The sequence below is a fragment of the Cynara cardunculus genome, assembly GCF_001531365.2.
Source record: "Cynara cardunculus var. scolymus isolate 2C chromosome LG 1, CcrdV1, whole genome shotgun sequence".
Lineage (NCBI taxonomy): Eukaryota > Viridiplantae > Streptophyta > Magnoliopsida > Asterales > Asteraceae > Cynara > Cynara cardunculus.
The window spans coordinates 45,310,253-45,330,838 of NC_037528.1; the positions used below are offsets into that span (position 1 = coordinate 45,310,253).

General features: G+C 36.6%; 1 protein-coding gene across 5 annotated transcripts; it reads left to right on the forward strand.

The window, feature by feature from the left end:
* The first annotated feature begins 1,084 nt into the window (after nt 1–1,084).
* LOC112499997 (eukaryotic peptide chain release factor GTP-binding subunit ERF3A-like) lies at nt 1,085–19,177 on the forward strand. 5 transcript variants are annotated; one of them, XM_025103262.1, is made up of 20 exons: nt 1,085–1,127; nt 1,216–1,265; nt 1,469–1,513; nt 1,787–1,864; nt 2,810–2,899; nt 3,023–3,118; nt 3,865–3,976; nt 5,917–5,962; nt 6,112–6,183; nt 7,774–7,836; nt 7,920–8,074; nt 8,158–8,222; nt 14,758–14,908; nt 15,183–15,288; nt 15,398–15,533; nt 16,318–16,382; nt 16,479–16,643; nt 17,509–17,581; nt 17,733–17,794; nt 18,875–19,177. In XM_025103262.1, exons 2-19 carry the CDS (start codon nt 1,262–1,264, stop codon nt 17,774–17,776), a joined length of 1,566 nt encoding a protein of 521 aa, XP_024959030.1. In that variant the 5' UTR covers nt 1,085–1,127; nt 1,216–1,261; the 3' UTR covers nt 17,777–17,794; nt 18,875–19,177. The 5 variants fall into 5 exon arrangements, with proteins under 5 accessions (XP_024959030.1, XP_024959025.1, XP_024959037.1 ...); XM_025103257.1 differs by having other exon boundaries at nt 17,733–17,786; XM_025103269.1 differs by having other exon boundaries at nt 1,793–1,864; nt 17,733–17,786.
* Nucleotides 19,178–20,586: the final 1,409 nt, after the last annotated feature.

Below are 20,586 nucleotides of genomic sequence, written 5' to 3' on the forward strand. Positions count from 1 at the left end.
CAATTATATTTTTTTTACTATCTTGTTTGTATTAATTACTTTATTAAATTATTAAAGATTTGTTTTAATTATAAATATTGTAATTGACTAATTTTTCAAGATGTTTTTTTTTATCATTTTACAATTTTCATTTAGCTTATCAGCTAGTTTTTTTTTACCATACGTGATCTATTGCATCAACTAACTTATAAGCCATTACTAGCTTATAGCTAGTTTGCCAAACATAACTTTAGGGGGCGTTTTATTCACATGATTACGATGGAATATACAGGAATTGGAGTAATCAATTCTGTTTACCAGAGTAATCAATTCTGTTTACCAAATTCCATTTATGCGTTTTGCTTACTTATGAAATGGAATTGAATTCCACACATTCTGTCATTTATGGATTTGGTCATTCTATTATAATCGAGAAAGAATTCCATTCCATCTCATTTTTCTCAAAAAGACAAAATTATCTGCATCTTCCCTACTCGATTTACCCAGACTCATATGACCTTCATCTGAACCACCACCGATCTCCACCTCCATCGACCACCACCAACCTGAACTATCATTTTAAACCACCGTCGACCACCATCGATTTGAACTACCGTCAACCATCACCGATCTAAATCACCGTTATGAACCACTATCGACCACCACCATTCTGAACCATCGATCTAAATCACCGCCAACCACCATCGTTTCGAACCACCGACGACCACCACCAATCTAAACCACCACCGTTTTGAACCACTGCTGAACACTACCAATCTAAACCACCTTCGACCACCATCTTTATAAAAGGGGTATTTTGGTCATTTATTGTTGATTCATTTCAGTTCCGAAGCTTTATTTTCCCAACCAAATACGCATATTTTAAATCATTTAACAGTATCCATTCCAACTAAATATACGATTAATTCTATTCTATTTTCTTCAAAGTCAAATTTATTTGAGAGAGTCCATTATTTCAGAAAATATCCTGCAATAAATATTTTTATTAAAAAAATAGTATAAAATATTAACCGATGTTAAGCTGAAATTCGTATGTATATAAAGTACACCCCCTGATTCTTTTCTAAAATTTTCTTCTCCTGCAGTCTTTCAGCAGCGACGCCAAGCATCTCAGTGTTCGTCAGTTAGTACGTTCTCTCTCAATCTCAATCTCAATCTCATTTCTTCATCTTCTCTGCTCATCTAACAGGGATGAATTTGTTCCTTTTACTTCAGGTTTAAGTGAAATTTCTTATTGTCTTGTGAATCATCAGTTCACCGAATGGGTAAGGTTTTCTCTATTTGAATCTGTTTTTAATCTGTTTATGATCTTAGATCGTAGCTTCGTCGTTCAAATTCATCATGTTTTACTAGTTAATGAAGATGATTTGAGTTCAATAATCGAATTCCTATTTTGTGTTATTTCTGTTAATCCTTACATATTTGTATATTATCAAAGTGGCTTATTGGATTTTTTCTTCAACCATAGATAATATCGAGGAGGACATTCGTGCGTTGCAGCTTGATTCATCTGGTAGGTATCCTTGATCTAATTTAATCGAGCATCAGTGTTTTTTATCGGTTATCTACTTTCTGTTTGGAAGGCTGATTTTACGAACTGTATATACTCATCTGTTACTCGTCCTTCAATGAAAATTGCTAGTTAGGCCTCGAAGGTGTTCTCGTTATGATGTTTTCTGATTTTGTTGCGCTTGTGAATTTATTTAAGAGTAGTTTCATAGTTTGAAGGGGACAAGGAGATACTGCAATTTCTGTGGTGTAATTAAAATTTTTCATTAAATGTTAGCTGAAGGTGGTAAGGTGGTGCCTAATGAGAATGGCGGGGAGCCTGAAGAGCCTGCAGCTCCTGATAACATGGAAGAAGGTAAGAAGAATCCATCATTTCTGTTTTTTCACTATACTTGGGAACTTCTCATGACTAATGAGATTCGTATGCTTTTACCATTTGTTAAGGTGGTCTAGTGGGGATACATTAAACAAAACTTAAGATTCAATGAGCCTGATGCCAATTCTAGTGCTATTCATTTTTCTTTCTTAAGGTCATTTGCTCATTGCCAGGAAATCAGAATTAAGGAACTCATCGCTGTCTTCATATTTCTTTTCTCAAGTGTTAACCTATTATATACATCCTGGGGAGAACAGTTTGAACTTGTTTCAGGCGAGTGTGTAGATCTGTACATCTGGCCTATAATATATTAACGTCACCATTGATCAACAATGTTCAATATCCTGAGCTTTACTTGTATGGTAGTAGGTATGCCACAAGACCTATAGTTTTGACTTAAAAATGTATCCACTTCTATAGTCGGTATGGAATTACAAAGATCTTGCTGTTTTAAGCGTTTAAGATCCCAGTCTGTTTAGCGTTGTTTTATCCTCTTCTATCTTCTCTCTCTCTCTCTAGAGCTTCTCTTTTCTCACTTGTTGAAAATATTGAAATGTGCTGTTGACAACATTCTCAAGGAATAGTCACTATCATAAGTTGTTATTGTACATGTAATATAAATATAATGTTGCTTCTCTTTTCTCACTTGTTGAAAATATTGAAATATGTTGTTGACAATATTCTCAAGGAATTGTCACTATCATAAGTTGTTATTGTACATGTAATATAAATATAATGTTGCTTCTCTTTTCTCACTTGTTGAAAATATTGAAATGTGCTGTTAACGATATTCTCAAGGAATTGTCAACGATATTCTCAAGGAATTGTCACTATCATTAGTTGTTATTGTACATGTAATATAAATATAATGTTGGGTTAAGTCCTGCCATGAGTACTATGTAAAGAGATTTTAAACATTTTCAGATTTAAGGGACGAGTCACATGCTGCCTCCCACATGGAGGAGGATGCTGAGTCCCAGACAGTGCATTCTGAGCCAAAAGCTGCTGTTGAAGGTTTGTTTTCTGATATTTCTTTGTTTATGTCTACATTTACTCGGAATGCTTGTTCTGAAGCAGAGATATAGCTTCTGGTATATGTATTAATTTCTCAATAGCGTATTCTTTTTCCAATTCCAGTGAAAGAGCAAACGACTTCTGCTTCAGAACTTGTCGAAGATGATGTGGAAAAGAATAAGAAGAGACACTTGAATGTGGTATTCATCGGTCATGTTGGTGGGTTGATTTTCTCTACGTAGTTCGATTTCACCGAGTGTATGAACTGATTTATGAACTACCGATTTTTGTTCATATTATCTGTGCACACATCATTTTTGTGTTCGCTTACTCATGTTTCCTCAAGTTGGCCTATGATTCCAATTATTTGATTATCACCTACTTATTCTTCATAATTTTTGACTCATGGAAGATGATTGATTTGCAGTTTCCAACTCTAATTGAAGGCATATTTAAGTATTTAACATATTTTCTTGTGATATAAAAGTTCATTTGATAATTGAGCTCAGCAATTGCTGTGGTTAGTATGTAGTTGTCATCAGGTTCAGTCCTTCCTTTTCATCTTCATCCTTCATTGGTGTGTCTCCCCCCGGTGCACATGGGGCCGAGGGGGGTTGGTGTTCAAGCAGTTCTGTTTTGCTTATGGGCCATCGCATAAATTATGATTACATGCCTTTTTACTGTCACTATGATCCTCTTAGATTGTCTTTGGATGGGTTCATATTCTGTTTGATGTTTCCAATCACAAACATTACTTCATGATTTATTTTCCTCTTCCCTTCGTTAACGCTGCAATATCTGTTTGCTTATATGGTCCGCCATCTTAACCAGTGAGGACAAAGTATCTTTAAGTTCATTCTCATCTTCACTAGTCTTGTTGAACAATGAATCACTTTAGAGTATAGTCCATAGAGACCCTTACAATTCATCATCTAATGCAATTTTGTTCATGATATGGGCTAAAGATGCTGGAAAGTCTACCATTGGAGGCCAGATACTATACCTCAGTGGCCAAGTTGATGAGCGCACAATCCAAAAATATGAGAAAGAAGCTAAGGATAAAAGTAGAGAGAGCTGGTAAGCTTTTTCTGGTGTTTTAATTGGTATTTGTTATTTGTTTACCTTATTTGTTGTGTGTTGTTATGTTGTATTGTGATGTGTTTTGCTATTATATAGTGTAAGTGATTCGCGGAATTTATATGTTGCATTTTATTAGAAGAGACTACAAATGTATATATACTAAAGGTGAGCTATATTAGGAGACCATGCTTTAGATTACTGAAAGACACAAATGGTAGAGACCACGAGACTCAAAACCTTCGCCAATCAACTGGTTTGTTCCCGATTCCTGAAAGACACAATTGGTGGGAAAAAAGTTACAGAACAATTGCGTTTTCTAGTAATATGGATAATATATGTTAAGACTAATTGGAAAAGTAGCAACATAAAGAACAAATGGCAAACTTTGGTTTGAAAGGTTACTACTGGATCTTATACTTGTAATTGGACATGAAGATCCATTAGCAAGATGAAATGGATTCTGAGGTATATCAGTTTAAGATTGGATATAAGGTCTTTGTCCCAGTCAATAACCTAGGATAAGACCAAGCATGCAGAAAAACAAGTAGATGTTTTTCCTGATTGTGTTGTATTAGCACGAGAAGTAGATGGAACATGGCTGGAGTACTCATGTTGGAATCAAGAGAAACTTTAATCATGGAAGGCTTGAGTCATGATGTTATTTGTAGATGCTACCCGAGCTCAAAAGAGGACACAGGGGCAGTTGAGATCTAGGGTAAAACCGGGATGGTTTGGGCAGTTATACTGGTTATGCCCATAGTTGCAAAAACATCGAATCATCTTAACCTTTTTACTTTCAATATTTTTGGCACTAGAAGTTGCAAATGGTAATCATTTTGGAGGATTGTGATTGGGAGTTACTTGAGGACATTTCTCGAGCATGGGATACTTGGATGCCAAGGAATGAGATGTTGAGTCACTCAATAATAGGGAATAAGCACCGGAATATTGGACGGACAATCCTGAATTGAAGTTCATCATGTCCATTTTTGCTAAACCCTCCTCTTGAACTTTAACATTAAGAGCAAGGAAAAGAACTCGAAACTCCTCATATAGCTTCGGTAGTCTGATATGGTACTCGATGAGTTCGAAGTCAGTCTACTTGCATATGAAGTAGGTTCCAAACACGAAATAAGTATGGGATAATGATTCTTTGTGGTTGGATAGATCTCAACAATGCTTAGGACCTGTGGTTCCATTTAATTCTGTAAGGCCATTTGGATGCCACTATCATTGAGCTTCCATTCCCAGACTTTTGGGTTCGTAGGGTCTTGGCTCAAATAATCATCCTTATCCAAACTTCCAAGGCCGGTTTGGACACATACACTCCATTGAGACCAATTGATCGACTTTAACTAGATTATTCAAAATTACTGAAAAATTAATTATACATGGAACTGTGAATTCACTGTACGTTGATTTTTGAACGGGAATTTGTCTCCCATGATGATGAAAAGGTGAGTGCCATTTGTTTAACCTTGGGTCAGAAACGGAGACAAAATCGATTGAAAGCAAGGTTTCGAGACTTACTGCTCCTGGTTGCATCTTCTAGAGTTTGCTCCTGTGGCGTCAATGAGGTTTCTTTGACGACAGAAGCAAGATTTGAGGGCAGCGGAAGCAGGGTTTCATAATGGCATAGCAGCAGGGTTTCATGACGGCATCAGATGGCAGCAATGGCAAAAGTGGCTGCTAGAAGCATGAAACATCAATGTGATACCCAGAAAGTGTAGGAAGCGATTACATAAATGATTACCATTTAGAATATCATTGAGTTCTCTGCTATTACCTTACAATGATGGCTCTCTATTTCCTTTCGATTTTTATGTAGATGACATCTGTGGTTGTGTCTTTTCTGGGCCTCCTTTGATTTTGAAATGAAGTACTTAGCTTTATTTTGCCACATTTTGTTCACTTGCGTTCCCTTTATGTTATACTAGGTATATGGCATATATTATGGATACCAATGAAGAGGAGAGGGCGAAGGTATTTTTTCTACCTATTTCATTTTAGGCTAGAAGATTGTTAAAAATTGTTATCCATTACTTTCTTGATGATTGAGCTAAAACTTTTTGGTGGTTTTAGTTTCATGCTTGATGCATGTATTTTAATGGCAAATGCTCATTGTATTGTAGGGGAAAACAGTTGAAGTTGGACGAGCACATTTTGAGACAGAGACTACACGATATACCATATTGGATGCACCGGTAACTTCCTTCACCATGATTCTCTTGAGGTCAGGAGTGAGATCACTTGTCATGCTATCTTATTTATGGGGATGTGTCAGATGTTATAATTGTCTCAGTCAGGTCTTTCAAGGACCTAAAAAGAATTCGTTGCCAATTGAGAAGTCCTCGTCAATATATTATATTTTTTCTCCACAGAAGCTACTGATGACTTAAGATGATTGTTAGATCAAGTTAAAGTAAAAACTCTTGTTATCATGAATCTTGGTTCTTTTTCAAAGCTGTTTATACCTACTTACATTGAATGGGGAGGTCCATGCAAAATTTCATGGTTTAATTGTGTGATTAATGATGGTCTAGAGGTTGTGTGATTTTAAAATGTTATTTTAGAATAAATGAAGAGAGGAAGTAGGAGAAATATAGGATTTTATAATAACTGGTTTACACTGGTTTTTAGTAAATGTTCATTTACTAACCAAAGAGGCTGGTTCATACATCTTCAATGTGAAACACTTGAAATAGTTTTCTCAAATCATTATTGCATTTTCCTTGGTGTTTGTTTGAACTATAATTGATTGCAGTTTTACTAAGTTGTGCCTTTCCTCTTTTAGAGTGCACTCCTTGCTAACCAGATTTTATACATGTTTTACTTTCAATACTTGCAACTTAAAAGTGTGTTGTAGCTATATGTGGACATGCTTAACCAGAAGGAATTTAAACACACACATAGTGGCGTGACTTTAATGGTACCACAAGGTCTGCTACTTGATCGTGTAAAGCTTCAACGGTGACCCAATTATGTTACATGCTAATGCATTTTTTTTTTCTGGATTGTTGTACTGTTGCCCAGTGGAGAAGTTGTTACTTCTTAATCTTGGGGTTAGAAGTATTTTAGTAGTTGCATGGAAAAATCTGTGATTCTCTTCCCAACTATCCAAGAAGGAAATTTTGAAGAAACAGCTTCTTATTGCTTATATTTCTGGAAACTTGGTTTGAGGTCTTCTCTCCCTCCCTTCAGTTTTGTTTCATTTTTTTTGGGAGGGGGGTCATCAAGATATAGGCATATTGCTTACATAGTATAGAAAAGAATTTCTCTTGTTGACTTAAATATGTTACAGGGAGCTCGCCCTCTTGGAACTTACTAACTATTTGCAGACTAGCAGTGATAGTGTAGATGCTTCAATTCTTTAAACTCGTTATAGATGAATGAAAAGTGACAGTTACTCAAATTACAAAGCTGTTAGGTGCCAAGTGCTTTTAGCTATGGCTTTCTTTATGTTTATGAGCTTAGAATCAGAGTAGTCCATCTTCTGAAAGAGAATCACATAAGTTGATGGTGTTCTGACCATGTGTAATGCATTGCAGACTGTTTTGCAGTGACAAACTTGCTATCTATGATACCATTCCTGGTTCTCTATCTTGTGTGCATTGAGATGCCGCAATATACTCTTTCCATAAGTTCTCATACCAGACCAACCCACCAAAATGCAAATACGAATCATAATTGTGGTCAATGTCACAAAGAATAGAAAAATACCTTCTTTACCCAAATAAAAATGGATGTTGAATTTTCCAGTGATCATTATTTATGTGAAATTGTTCATCTTTCAGGGCCATAAAAGTTATGTACCTAATATGATTAGCGGTGCTTCTCAAGCTGATATAGGTGTACTGGTAAGCTTTTGCTTTAAAAAAGTCTTGTTATCCTGTAACGTGATAGCTTAGTTGTATTTTTGTCATCACACACACTCTCTCAGGTCATATCTGCTCGAAAAGGGGAATTTGAAACTGGATATGAGAGAGGTGGACAGACGCGTGAACATGTTCAACTTGCAAAGACTTTGGGTGTTTCAAAGCTGCTGGTTGTTGTCAATAAAATGGACGATTCAACCGTTAACTGGTCAAAGGAGAGGTGCTATAGCCAGTTTTAAGTGTTGTGTGGTGCATAACAGGAATTTAATTCTTATCTTTACTGCAATGTTGTTTATATTGTAGGTATGATGAAATTGAGTCAAAGATGGTCCCCTTTTTAAGGTCTTCAGGATACAATGTGAAAAAAGGTAAAGATTTATAGTTTTTCTTTATTTTTCTGTTCTGTTAATAAATAATATCATTACTGTTGTTGACATTTGAAATTCTAGTCACTTTTATTAACTATTAAATCATGATCTACTCACTTTTTGTACTTCATAATTTCTTGTAACCTGGGGAGAATATGGCTGTTCTTATACCCTTATCAGTACGTATATAATCAACGAAGACCGAAAAAATTCACTTGGTCTTGTTAAGCAACTTGAGATTTTATTACTGCACATTGATTTACAATGTTATAATGATTTGTTAATATAAGCTTCTGGTCATCTGGTTCTGTTTTGTGATAGTCTATCCTCTTGAAAAGGTTCCGTATCCACTATGCGATGTCATATATATATATATATATATATGGGAGGTTCAAATAAGAAGGATAAGTATCTTGAAAAGGTAAGAAGGGAAGATTAAAGATGCATATATATATATATATATATATATATATATATACCTATTTAAAGATAACCTAAGTTACAAATTATTCATATGGGTTCACATATGCATCTTCAAATGGATTTTTCCAATGATTCACATATGAACCTTCCCTTCTTACCTTCTCACGATATTAGCCTTCTTTTTTGAACCTGCCCTTATATATATAGGGTTGGGTTGTGGTGAGAACAACCCCTTTTCGTGAGAAGGTGAGAAAAGGTGAAGGTACCTTTATATCGTGTGAAGGTTTGTCATGAGACCTGTGACAACCCTTACATGTGTGAAGGTTACAACCTTCACATAATATAAGGTTACCTTACAAAATTACAATGACAGAGTACTTAACACGTTCTAAAAAGCTCTACGATGAGCTTATCGACTTTGTTCTCTAAAGTTCTGGTCCACATGCGTAGAAGGAACATTTTGGTGAGCTAGTTGGATTCACATGTATAGGAGGCCTGCTCCTCGGCATGCTTCATTCCAACCCTCTCTTTTATGTCACTTTGCAATATCGCCTTCCTCGTCCACTTTTCACCTACTGGTAGAGATGCTCCCTCTCATAAAGCGTCTCAAGGGCTCATCAATGAATCTTCCTTTGCTGCTTTCCTGTTAAAAGATAATTTATAGCAACACCAGCAAAAGATCCAGTGTTCGCTGTTATAAAGGATTTGGGAATCTCAAGTTAAACTGTCCCTATCACCATGAGTCGGTTTATTTTTAACCACCACTGTCAATGGAGTTCCCTGTTATTGATCTTGAGGTATCTCAAGTCCTCTCCAAGAAGAGGAGTTTTGTATTCGGATCAGGGCCACGTCTGGTTATTGAGTGTTGGTGGGAAACCTAATTGGTCTATGAGCTTACCATATGTTCTTTTTCATCTAGGCAATCGAATGTCGAGGAATTCAAAAGAAGTTATGGAGGCATATTAGATGTACAACTATAAGTTTCTTGAACATGTATTGTGTTTCCGTGCTGGTAGGTTCTATATTATTGCGCCTCTTTGCTTCTGATATGTGTTAGTAGGGCTAGGGGAAAGCTCTTTAAAAGTGATACAGTGAACATGGCTCTAAAAGGCATGCCATGGTGTGAGGCACGTCTATGATGCCACGTTAACCCCCATGGCGGCCGTGTAAGCTGTGGTGCCGGCCATGGCATCCGTGTAAGCTGTGGTGTCGGCCATGGCGACTTGAGGCCCGTCATGGTGCGAGGTTCTTTTAACATGTTATTTGACTTTTTAATTTTCTTTCTTGAAGATTTGCCTTACTTTTACTTTTTACACCTTTATGAGCTTTTGACTTCTTTTAAGATATATACATATATGTTATCATTATATGTTTTTTTATGAAAGTAAATTGTTCAATATCATTGGGTAATAGGAGAGAACATATATGTGCACACATGTATATATTTATTTATTTATGTATCATATACTAACTTGCCATCTTAAGTCACACCTTGAAAAATGTTGTGGCCTTGCCATAGCTCCTAAGGCTTGATGCTTGATCTTGTAACCATGCCACGCCTCACGACATTTTAGAACCTTGATTGTCAGTGAGTTAGAGTATTATGAAAAGCTTATTCTAGTACCTCCAAAAATGCAAGAATAGATACATATGCACTTGAGGTTAGGATGACTTGGAAAATGCAAACCAGGTTCAAGGAGCTTAGTGGTATGATATGCAAAATCATGCTCATATTATCTATAATCAAAGATTTATAGAGTAGTATTTCAAAGGATTATATCGTTGAAAAGTCTTTGGTATGGAATGTCTTTCTAAAACTCTTAAGAGGGCATGCGATTTATAACTACAGTGTTCCCCTAATAACAATGCGGTGTGTTAGGATGACACAAATAGAAGACTATTAGAGAACAATCCATATCTTCAGTATAAAGAATGTTTGAAAGATTAAATTTTCTTATAGATAGAAAGTAAGCATATAAAGAATGTTTGAAAGATTAATACCAGATAGATCTTTGTGAATCAGTGCTTCATATGTTTTGAATGTAATTGGGGGACAAGTAGAGAGGGACAACCTGGGAAGAATATGCTTATTCTGTCATATGATCTAATTGCACCAGGGTCTATAATCCACAAAGAAAAGAAAGCATCATAAATGTGGAAGTACCTTATTGTGCTATAGAAAAATGAGGGGCAGTATGCTCCTTAGAAGAAGGATAGACCCATATCAAGCAGAGTTCTTCCTTACTGAATTGGGAATCCAAGGCAAAGCGGTGCGTCGAGCTAACTCAACTTGAAGAACTAGTCCATTTCCCATGATTAAAAATTATGACAGTAGTGAAACTTAGTAGAAGGAAGACATCCCCGTTAGTGCCTCTGCGGAACGCCGAGATCCATGACAAACATCTCTACCAGTCCCCTTGCCCAGCATACAACCCCTGCCAATCAGCTCCTTCCTGACAGAAGGCATTCGTGCATTAGTGCAACTAAAGAAAAATCAAAAGGTTCATCTGTAACACCTCACTATTGGGGCTCTTTATGTGTCTCTTTCAGAAGAGTATGTGTACTGAATACTAGTTGCTTTACAGCGCCCTAGAAGTATGACCATCGGACTAATTGTCAAGCCACTAATTTTAGTATCTAGGATTAGAACTCAAAAGGAAACACTCTAAGCTCATCAACCAGATTTTTGATGTGTGTGTGGTATCCAAACAAAGAATGATTTTGTTGGAATTAGCAAGAGTATGCCTGGAAGGCTCTATAGGCACGAGACAAAAAGTAGGACTATAATAGGTAGGTACCAAATAGATTGAGGCTTTTGCAGTCTAAACCATCATGATAGTGCTACTGTATCGGGCTTCATGGCTCCCCAATGTCGAGGATATCCCATTTGAAAGTGGTGACATGATCTGGATGGTTTTCAGTTAGATGACTAAGTTGGTATCTTTTTGTCACCTAATGACGGACGTAAATGGACTTATTGACTTGAACCCTTATCATTTGATTCTATTACACGTAGAGATCATCTCAATTGCATGGCATATTGCATATGTGAATAGGATTTTTTTGTATTATTAAACAAACCTACATGACTTGAAGCAGGATTTTAATGTCTTGAAAAATACCATATATAAGTCTTCTTCTCTGTCCTAATTAAAAAGGGGCGCTTTAAAAAGATGTATACTCAGAATTTTACAAGACAACAAAATATTGTGTTCACTTTTGATATGAAATATGTGATGGGCAGAAAGAAAATTGTTGCTGTACAGAAACAATGAAGTTGTTGCTCTGAAATTGTAAGACAGAAAATTAGAGACAAGCATAAAGAACCAACAACTGTTATCTCTAAAGGAAGATGAAACCACCAAGAGGGAAGGGAAAGTTCACACCACCAAGATTAAAAAGAACAATCTCAAAAGGAAGATGAAGATTTCAAGAAAATAGAGCCTGCTCTTTATTGAAATTTCACATCATCAAAACTGACTATCAGAATGCATGAACCTCTATTATACAGGCTCTTGACAAAATTAGCGCCCCAAATATTCAGCCAATAAGATGAGGGCAAGGACAAATCAGTACCATTTCCTGCTACTTTTCGCTTAAAAAGAGATTGTCTTCCTTTTGTGGGCAAAATTAGCTGAAAATCGAGGCAAATCACATTTTTGCAAGACTGAACCATTTTCATCATATTCCCAAGCCAAATATATCACCAAAAACTGCTGGAGCCACCTACATTATGTTGCATGTGCATGGCCACTATTTATTGTAAGCAAGAAAAAGGATATGAAAGCAAGAAAAGGTAGGGTGTATCCTTTATAGTTATTAGAAATAGTAATGAGATATAGCAGGTAGGACAATCATTGATTGATTACCATGCATGATAAGTTCGCTGTTGTGGGGTTACCAATTGTTTTCAGATACTCCTGTATCAACATGTAAGGGTGTGACCCACCATATAGTATGTGGACTGCTTTATAAACAACTGTACCTTTTCACTTGTTTTTAGTTTTTACTTTGGTGGAAATGCTTCAGAAACAACTGTGTTTTTTTCTGCATCCTTTTCCTTTGGGGGAAAAGACAACAGTTTATGCTATATTAAAGCTTTTTTTTTCAGAGACAAATGGTCAAATACCAAAACATGTGATCATTTCAATAATTTTTGCTTTTGATACAATTAAGGATTCAACGCATTTCAAGGAGAACCAATATCTTGTACCTGAACCGGTGGCTCACTTTTTCTAGTAATGTGGAAGCCACTTTATTTCTTTGTCCAAGTTGCTTCTACTTTGTTTAACTCACTTCCTTTTTTGCTCGTCAGTTTTGGGGGGATTTTATATCACCCTGTTTGGTCTGGCCAAATAATGATTCATTCCGATATATGATTACTGAAAAATACAAGATATATGTCACCTCATTTGGTGTGGCTAAGTAAAGAATCATTCCAAATTATGGTCACTGAAAAGTAAAAATGTATATGGACATAGAGTAGGAAATCATACCATAAACAAAGAAAGATAATCGAATTAGTGAACATATTTGCCAGTTGCATATTGTTCACCATCACATCACCCCATAGCCCTCTAGGCTTCAATCCGTAGATTAGGACTTCTTTCATGGACGTTTCGGGGGGAATAGATCATAGCATCTGGCCAGGTAAAGATTCATTCCAACTATGATTACTGAAAAATACAAATGTATATGCATGTAGATCGGGAAACCATACCCTAAACAAAGAAAGATACTCAACCAAATCAGTGTATCTGCCAGTTGCATACTATCATCATTACATGACCTGTAGCCCTCGAGGCTTCAATCCATAGATTAGGATTTTTTAATGGACGTATTCGGCCTTGGAAGATCCGTTCATAACTATGGAGATCAAGAATGCCCCTCCCATCGGCTGTAGACTTGGTCAAAAGAGGCTATTTGGTCTGGAAAAACCTGATCGCTTCATCCGGAGTACTTCTTGTGATATCAGTTAGGAGGGACTTGTCCATACCCAGGTGGCTGGGGTGAATGGTGCTAGGCGTAGCGCCAATGCCAGTGGTGGTGAGATGATCAAGGTGAAGCGACAGACGGCTGCTAGTCATCTCTATCTGTTGTGTGCCATGACACATAAGTAACCAGTGATAAATCAGACGAAGATTAGTGGCGCGGCTGTACTCATGCTGCTGCAAATTGCAACAGTGGTCTTCTTATGTACTTTTTTGCAGTGTTTGATATTCTCCAGCTGTGAAAATCATATCAATAATACATATTAACTATTATATATGCTTTCTTCTTACTGAATTGGTACACGTGCTTGTATAAAAAAAGTTGAGCCAAATTAACACTAAATAAGTACACCAGAAATATTACTATAAATTAACAAACAATCTAATGAAAAATCAAATACGAATCATGCATTTCAAGAATTAAATAAATACATGAAATGGGATTTGAATGAAATCAATAAAGAACACTAAAATTCCATTGATGCCAGATACAATGGATGGACAAGCAAAGCCTGACGCACCCTCATTTATCCTAGCTTGGGACTAAATGCACATAGTTTTACCTTGTTCAATCCTAGGAAATAATGCAATTAAAATGTTTGCACCAGGTAAATACTGATAATGTAAAAGAATTTTGTTAAGCAACTGCAGTGTTGGAAGAAAGGCATTTTACCACTATGCAGACTTTGCTGATGAAATTTGTATTTACTGACGATACCTTGATATAAGCTGATTTTCATGGCTTCAACCGCTTAGGATGTTGCAGACATGATAGTTTATTTAGTGAGAAGATTAAAGAGCAACATGGATGGTAAACTAAGGTCATTATGTGTAGATTGTTTTTCATACAACAGTGAATAGCAGTGATCAAACAAGAAGATGTTAAGAAGTATTAGGTTTATTGAAGATAAGGGGAAAATTGTCTAAGGTTGGTTTTCCCTCCTATTCAAGTTAAATGGAGAATCACATTCCCCCAAAACTAACTCTTTTCCTCAATGTAGGATAAATTAGTTTGAAATTGAGAGATTCAACTTATGGTTTTGTAGAGTTTTGGATATTATTTGTTGCGCTAAGTTCTCCCAAGTAACTGTACTGATATGGTTATCTTTTAATGGTTGCAGATATTCAGTTTCTTCCAATATCTGGCCTTTATGGTACCAATTTGCAAACAAGAATGAGCAAAACTGTATGTCCATGGTGGGATGGCCAATGTCTCTTTGAAGTCCTTGATGTTATAGATGTTCCACTACGTGATCCAAAAGCTCCATTCAGGTATCACTTCCAATTCTTGTGATACTATCTATGCTTTCAGGCCCTTCCTTAACCGAGTTATGTTTTTATGCTCGTCTCTCTATCAGCCTGTATTGACACTCTGCTCTAATTGATTAAGAATAATTCCTATTAGTGGCCATGTTATTATTCCATAACTTGATGTTGCTTGTTTTGCTTTCTAAGATCACTAATTTTGAAATTGTTTCTCTTCTCTAGGTTAGCACTGTCGATAAGTTGATTAGGTTTGTTATCTAACTTAATATTTAATATTCAGAATGCCTATTATCGACAAGTTCAAGGACATGGGGACTGTTGTTATGGGGAAAGTAGAATCTGGTAGTGTACGTGAGGGCAGTAACCTGCTGATTATGCCAAACAAGGTGCTTTCTTTAATGGTTTCTTTTCAATTTTTTTTTCCTATTGTTGTTTTTCTTTCTTCATTCCAAATGCCATTCTTTAAGAGGGTACATTTATAAATTGTGTATGCAGGTTCAAGTGAAAGTTGTTGCCTTATATTGTGATGAAGACAGATGTAGGAGTGCAGCCCCTGGTGAGAATCTACGAGTCCGAGTATCTGGGATTGAAGAAGAAGACATACTATCGGGTTTTGTTCTTTCCAGCGTTGGTATGTTTTCTTCTAGGATCAATAGCAACACATATAATATCTTAATCTCTCAGGCATGGAAATGCCAAACAGGGGGCATACCATCATATCCTCTTTTGTGTTCCAGGACTACTAACACTGAAATTTTCATGTTGGGGATGTCGTGTGGCATTGAACAATTTTTTGCAAAGATAGAGTAGTCACTTGCCTTTACTTGTTGATGTTAGGGCTAAACAAAACAAATAAATACATTAGACTAAGAGGATAACAGGACAACAATTTTATACCAGCTGAACGACTTTTCAAGGATCATGGCTTCTTTAATTATAATCCCAAATTGCTCTGACTCATGCAAAAATTAAGATGAGATTCATTATACGGTGAACATAGGCTTCATTGTCTTAAGAGTGTCATTTCTTGCTGCAATTACATCCACAAGGAATTATTCTGCATGAATTTCCCTATTATTGGTAATTTTTACCAATAGATAGATTGGTGGATACAGAGCAGATGGAATCACGGGAGTGCAGGCATGCCAAATTCTGTGTGCATTTCTTTTGGCTTCTGTGCATGTGTCTCTCACTGTGCCTGAATACACACTTATGGCATCAGGCGCCTGACATGTGGAAAACTGCTTTTTCTACCCTTTGTGTGTTTGTATTTCTGTAATATTGCAAGTTTGAGAAGGTTGAGGCTAGTCACCAAGTTCAAACACTTGCCTTTGTGTTTGTTAGCAATCTGTACATTTCTTCGTCCTACTTTTGGGATGTCTTTATTGGGTTTAATGTTCTCTGTTTGTATGCAGAAAAACCAATAGCAGCTGTTTATGAGTTTGTCGCTCAGTTGCATATTCTTGAATTGCTGGAAAATGTATGGAACTAAAATATCTTTCTTCTTGGATTTGTTATTATGCTTCATCAGTTATATTATTTTATTTCTTATGAATTGTTAATCTTGCTATTTTAGGCTATTTTCACTGCTGGTTACAAGGCTATATTGCACATTCATGCTGTTGTTGAGGAATGCGAGATTATTGAACTGATGCAGCAAATTGATCCTAAAACTAGGAAACCTATGAAAAAGAAGGTGCTCTTTGTGAAGAATGGTGCTGTTGTCATATGCCGTATTCAGGTTAGTTTTCATACAACAGTTGAGAAAAGCTTGTAAGCAGTTACAGATAGGCTGACATGTATTCAAAAAGTTCCCATTTCATGAATTATGTCCTCCTGCCTCCAAATAAATGTGATTAAAAAAAAGTAAAGATAGAGTGAAATACTTTTTATAGATAAATCATTACAGTTACATGCAATTAGAACTCTTCCTATCATCGCTCCTCAGTCATTCCTTACTACAATTTGTGATTATGGTTGCCTCCAAGTTTATAATTTGACAAAAGGGACCAAAACTGTCATATTGGTTATCATCAACAAACAATGCTCAGGGTTATTATTCTTTGTTAATTTGACAACCAACCACCATTTTCAATTCCAAGCAAAAGGTTCAACATAGAAATTTCATCCCATCTCTGGATTGAATGAATGACCCCCCCACCCGGGGGCGGCATGTGCATGCAAAACCTCACCCACATTTTGAAGGTATGACAAAATTAGAATTTTTTTGATGGAATAATCCATTCACTCCATTTTGTTACTGCCTAGTTGCTTACCAAGCGCCTCCTATGATCAATGGTCAGTTGACATGAAGTATATTGAACCATAGAAGGCTTTGATTTTGGTATATCTGGATTTTTCTTTTTTTAAATGTTCTGTTCTTGAAAACTCTTTTCCCATGGAAATTATTATTAATGAGTTAAGTAAGAACCCATTCACACAACTCATTATGGTACAGACTCACAAAAAAACTGCAAAACATATAAATACCATGTTGTGCTGTTTGTCTTCAGAGCTTTGTCCTTTATTCAAATTTCAAGCGAGGATTACACTGATTTTCTGGAAGACATAATTTTTTATGGTCGTTTCTCTAATGTCTTCCCCAGGTGACTAATATGATATGCATTGAGAAATTCTCGGAATTTCAGCAGCTTGGTCGGTTCACACTCCGCACAGAAGGTGAGAATCTGTTTAAATATATATCTAAATTCTAACCTAAATGCCTGCGATATTGTTTCTTTCTCTTTCTCCCACCAACCCCGGAAAGAAATTATAAAAAACAGGGCAAAAGTGCCAGCAACTAAGCAATGCTTTGGTCTCTCTTCTACAGGAAAAACAGTTGCAATTGGAAAAGTTACGGAGCTTGGTGCATAAACAATTTTGTGTAAGATGGTAATGGCATATCAAATGTTGCATAAATTTTTATGTATTCCTTGATGCTTACACAAAGAAAGCATTGATTACTAATATTATATTTTCCGTGCTGGTATACATGAAGTCAGCCTTTTGTGACTAATTACATTTTTAGCCCTGCCAATATCTGGAATTAGCAACGAATATCTTAAGTGAAACGATAACTGATTTATCCTGTGAGACTCTACCTGCTGCCTAGGTTAGTTTGGGTAGGCAACAACTTAACTTTTCCAAGATGTAGAAGGCAACCTTTTCAATTCTTATTACTTGCAGAAACATGCAATCTATAACAATACTAAGGTGCTGTTTGTCTGTTATTTCGTTAAACCCTGTATACTGGGTAAGAGATGATGGTTTTTACTGACCGTGCCATTTTGCTAACCGAGAATGCTACCCGGTAAGTTAGGGTGGTGACTCTTAACCCTGTTAGTGCTTACCGAATAAGAGATGCCTGATTGGTTTGAGCTTGGCTCCAAAGGTCAAAAGTACCAGGAGGTCCCAGGTTCAAATCCAAAGAGGAATAAAAATCCCTTTGTGGCCACGGAGGTTCAAATGCGGTGACTCCGGGCTATCTGCAAAGCAGATGGTTGCCCTGAGATTAGTTGGCTCGCATAGCGGGTTGGATATCCAGGTTAATAAAAAAAAAAGAATAAGAGACGCATATACTATGCCATTTTGATGACCAAGGATCTTACCCGGTAAAGGTAAGTGAGGTGGTGACTCTTATCCGATAAGCGCTTACTCAGTTTATGTTGGTAAATGACCCCTAAATTGCTGTTTGTTTGCTGCTGAATAAATTGCCTGAATGACAAAACTGATCCTTTTATCCTTTTCTTGTCTCACTAAATCAATTGTTAGTTTTCAGAACATGCTACCACCCTTCACTATGTACAAACTCTTGCAGATTCCTTTCTTGAAAACAGTTCCTAGAATACATAGGAATCCCATGATTGTTTAATCTGCTACAATTATAGTAAAATTGCTGAAAGGGGTATCGGTCATGATTGAATTAGAACTGCAAATTTTGATCTGATAATTTGGTCATTTTTTAACGCACAGGTGCAAGTACATGAGCGGCTAATTGGGAGCAAGAGTTGAGAGTATAAATCAATTGGCATATGATCCTGCTACTTCTCTTATCTAGTTGATTGTTTTTGGTGAAATGGGTATGGTTCTTGATCTGTTTTTCTAACGATCATATTATACTGAATCATACGCTCTAGGCGAGTAAACGACCATATATTGCACATTTTACTAGCACTCCAGGAACTTGTTCTTCTGCGAAAGAACAAGCACAATTTGTTTCCGGTTATGGCCTAATGAAGATCTTGTTTTTTGAATACTAAAATCTAACTTTTGTTGTTGGACGGGAGTAATTTACCAGAGTCCCCGGGATCCAGGGGTTAGGACCGACCATAGAACTGGTTCAACAAGTGGAACTGCGTTAGCTGTCTGCTATCAGGTTGGGCAATAAGGGACCTAGATGAAGTTTTGACCATTTGTTAGAGAAAAAAGAGCCAATGGATCTTGTAGGATTCCTAAGGAAGTTCTTTGATTTCTTCCCGACGTGGATTGTGTCGGGTTATGGTGAGCATCCATGAAGGAGGTCTTGGGTTTGAAATCTAGGCACTGTCACTTGCTGCTAACTCACAATTTACCCCCTCATGATGGTTGTACGTTCAATATTTTGGGAACATTCTCGAGGGTAACACTGTAACTCACAATTTACCCTTATTGTTTGCATTTTTAACCAAAAGTTAACCTTTTAAGAGTGTGTATCGTATAAACCAAATTACACAACCCAAGTCGAAAGGTAGGGTTTGAGAAATAAAATAAATGCAAACCTTTTTTCCGTGATTTTGAGACGAATTTGTTTTGTATGTGAATATGATTTTCTATTCAAATCCTACAAATCAAACGGAATTTAAGCAGTTTTTCAAACCAAACATGAGATTGAAATGAAATTGAATTTCAAATCCTTCCAAATCTTGTCAACTCCTATAAATCAAACATGACCTTTGTAGGATTGGAATGGATTTGTAATTGAATTCCTATCTCATGTTTGGTTTGAAGGATTTCCTGAATTTGAAATCCCACGAACATAAGATTTTGAAATTTCATGAGCATGGTTAGTATTTCATATGATTTATATACAATAATGTATTAAAATATGTTAATAATCAATTAATAAAAAGATAATTTATTTATTTTTATGATCACTTATAAATTGTTTTTATAATTTTTGTAGAAAAAATGAAATTCAATTTCATTCCAAGTCCCTACAAACGAAATGTACAAAAGATTCCAAATCCAGATACCTTCGATTCCAAATCATTTCACGAAATCCAAATCCCTCAAAATTCTATCAAACCAAACGCCCCCTAAGGGCGCGTTTGGTTTGAGGGATTTGGATTTGAAATCCATTCCAATCCTACGTTTGGTTTGTAGAAATGGTCGGATTTCAAATCCCGGGATTCATTTGAAATCCCACCAACACTGGATTTGAGAATCCTTCACCCTTACACGGGATTTGAAATCCATTCCCGTGGATTTCATCGCTTCCTCCTTCTCATCGCTTCCTCCCTCTCATCGCTTCCTCCTTCTCATCGTCTTCTCCTTCTCACCGCCGTCTCCTCCGTCTTCGTCTTCGTCTTCGTGCTCACGGCCTTCGTCTCATCGCCGTCGCCCTTCGTCTTCGTGCTCACAATCAACAGTCGCCGTCGCCCTTCGTCTTCATGCTCACCGTCAACAGTCGCCCTTCGTCTTCGTGC

Excerpts from the sequence above, each read along its gene's own strand:
- LOC112499997 (XM_025103262.1), top strand. Across the intron at positions 6,184-7,773 it reads ATACCATATTGGATGCACCG|GGCCATAAAAGTTATGTACC; the intron begins GTAACTTCCTTC and ends TTCATCTTTCAG. Across the intron at positions 8,075-8,157 it reads GTTAACTGGTCAAAGGAGAG|GTATGATGAAATTGAGTCAA; the intron begins GTGCTATAGCCA and ends TTTATATTGTAG.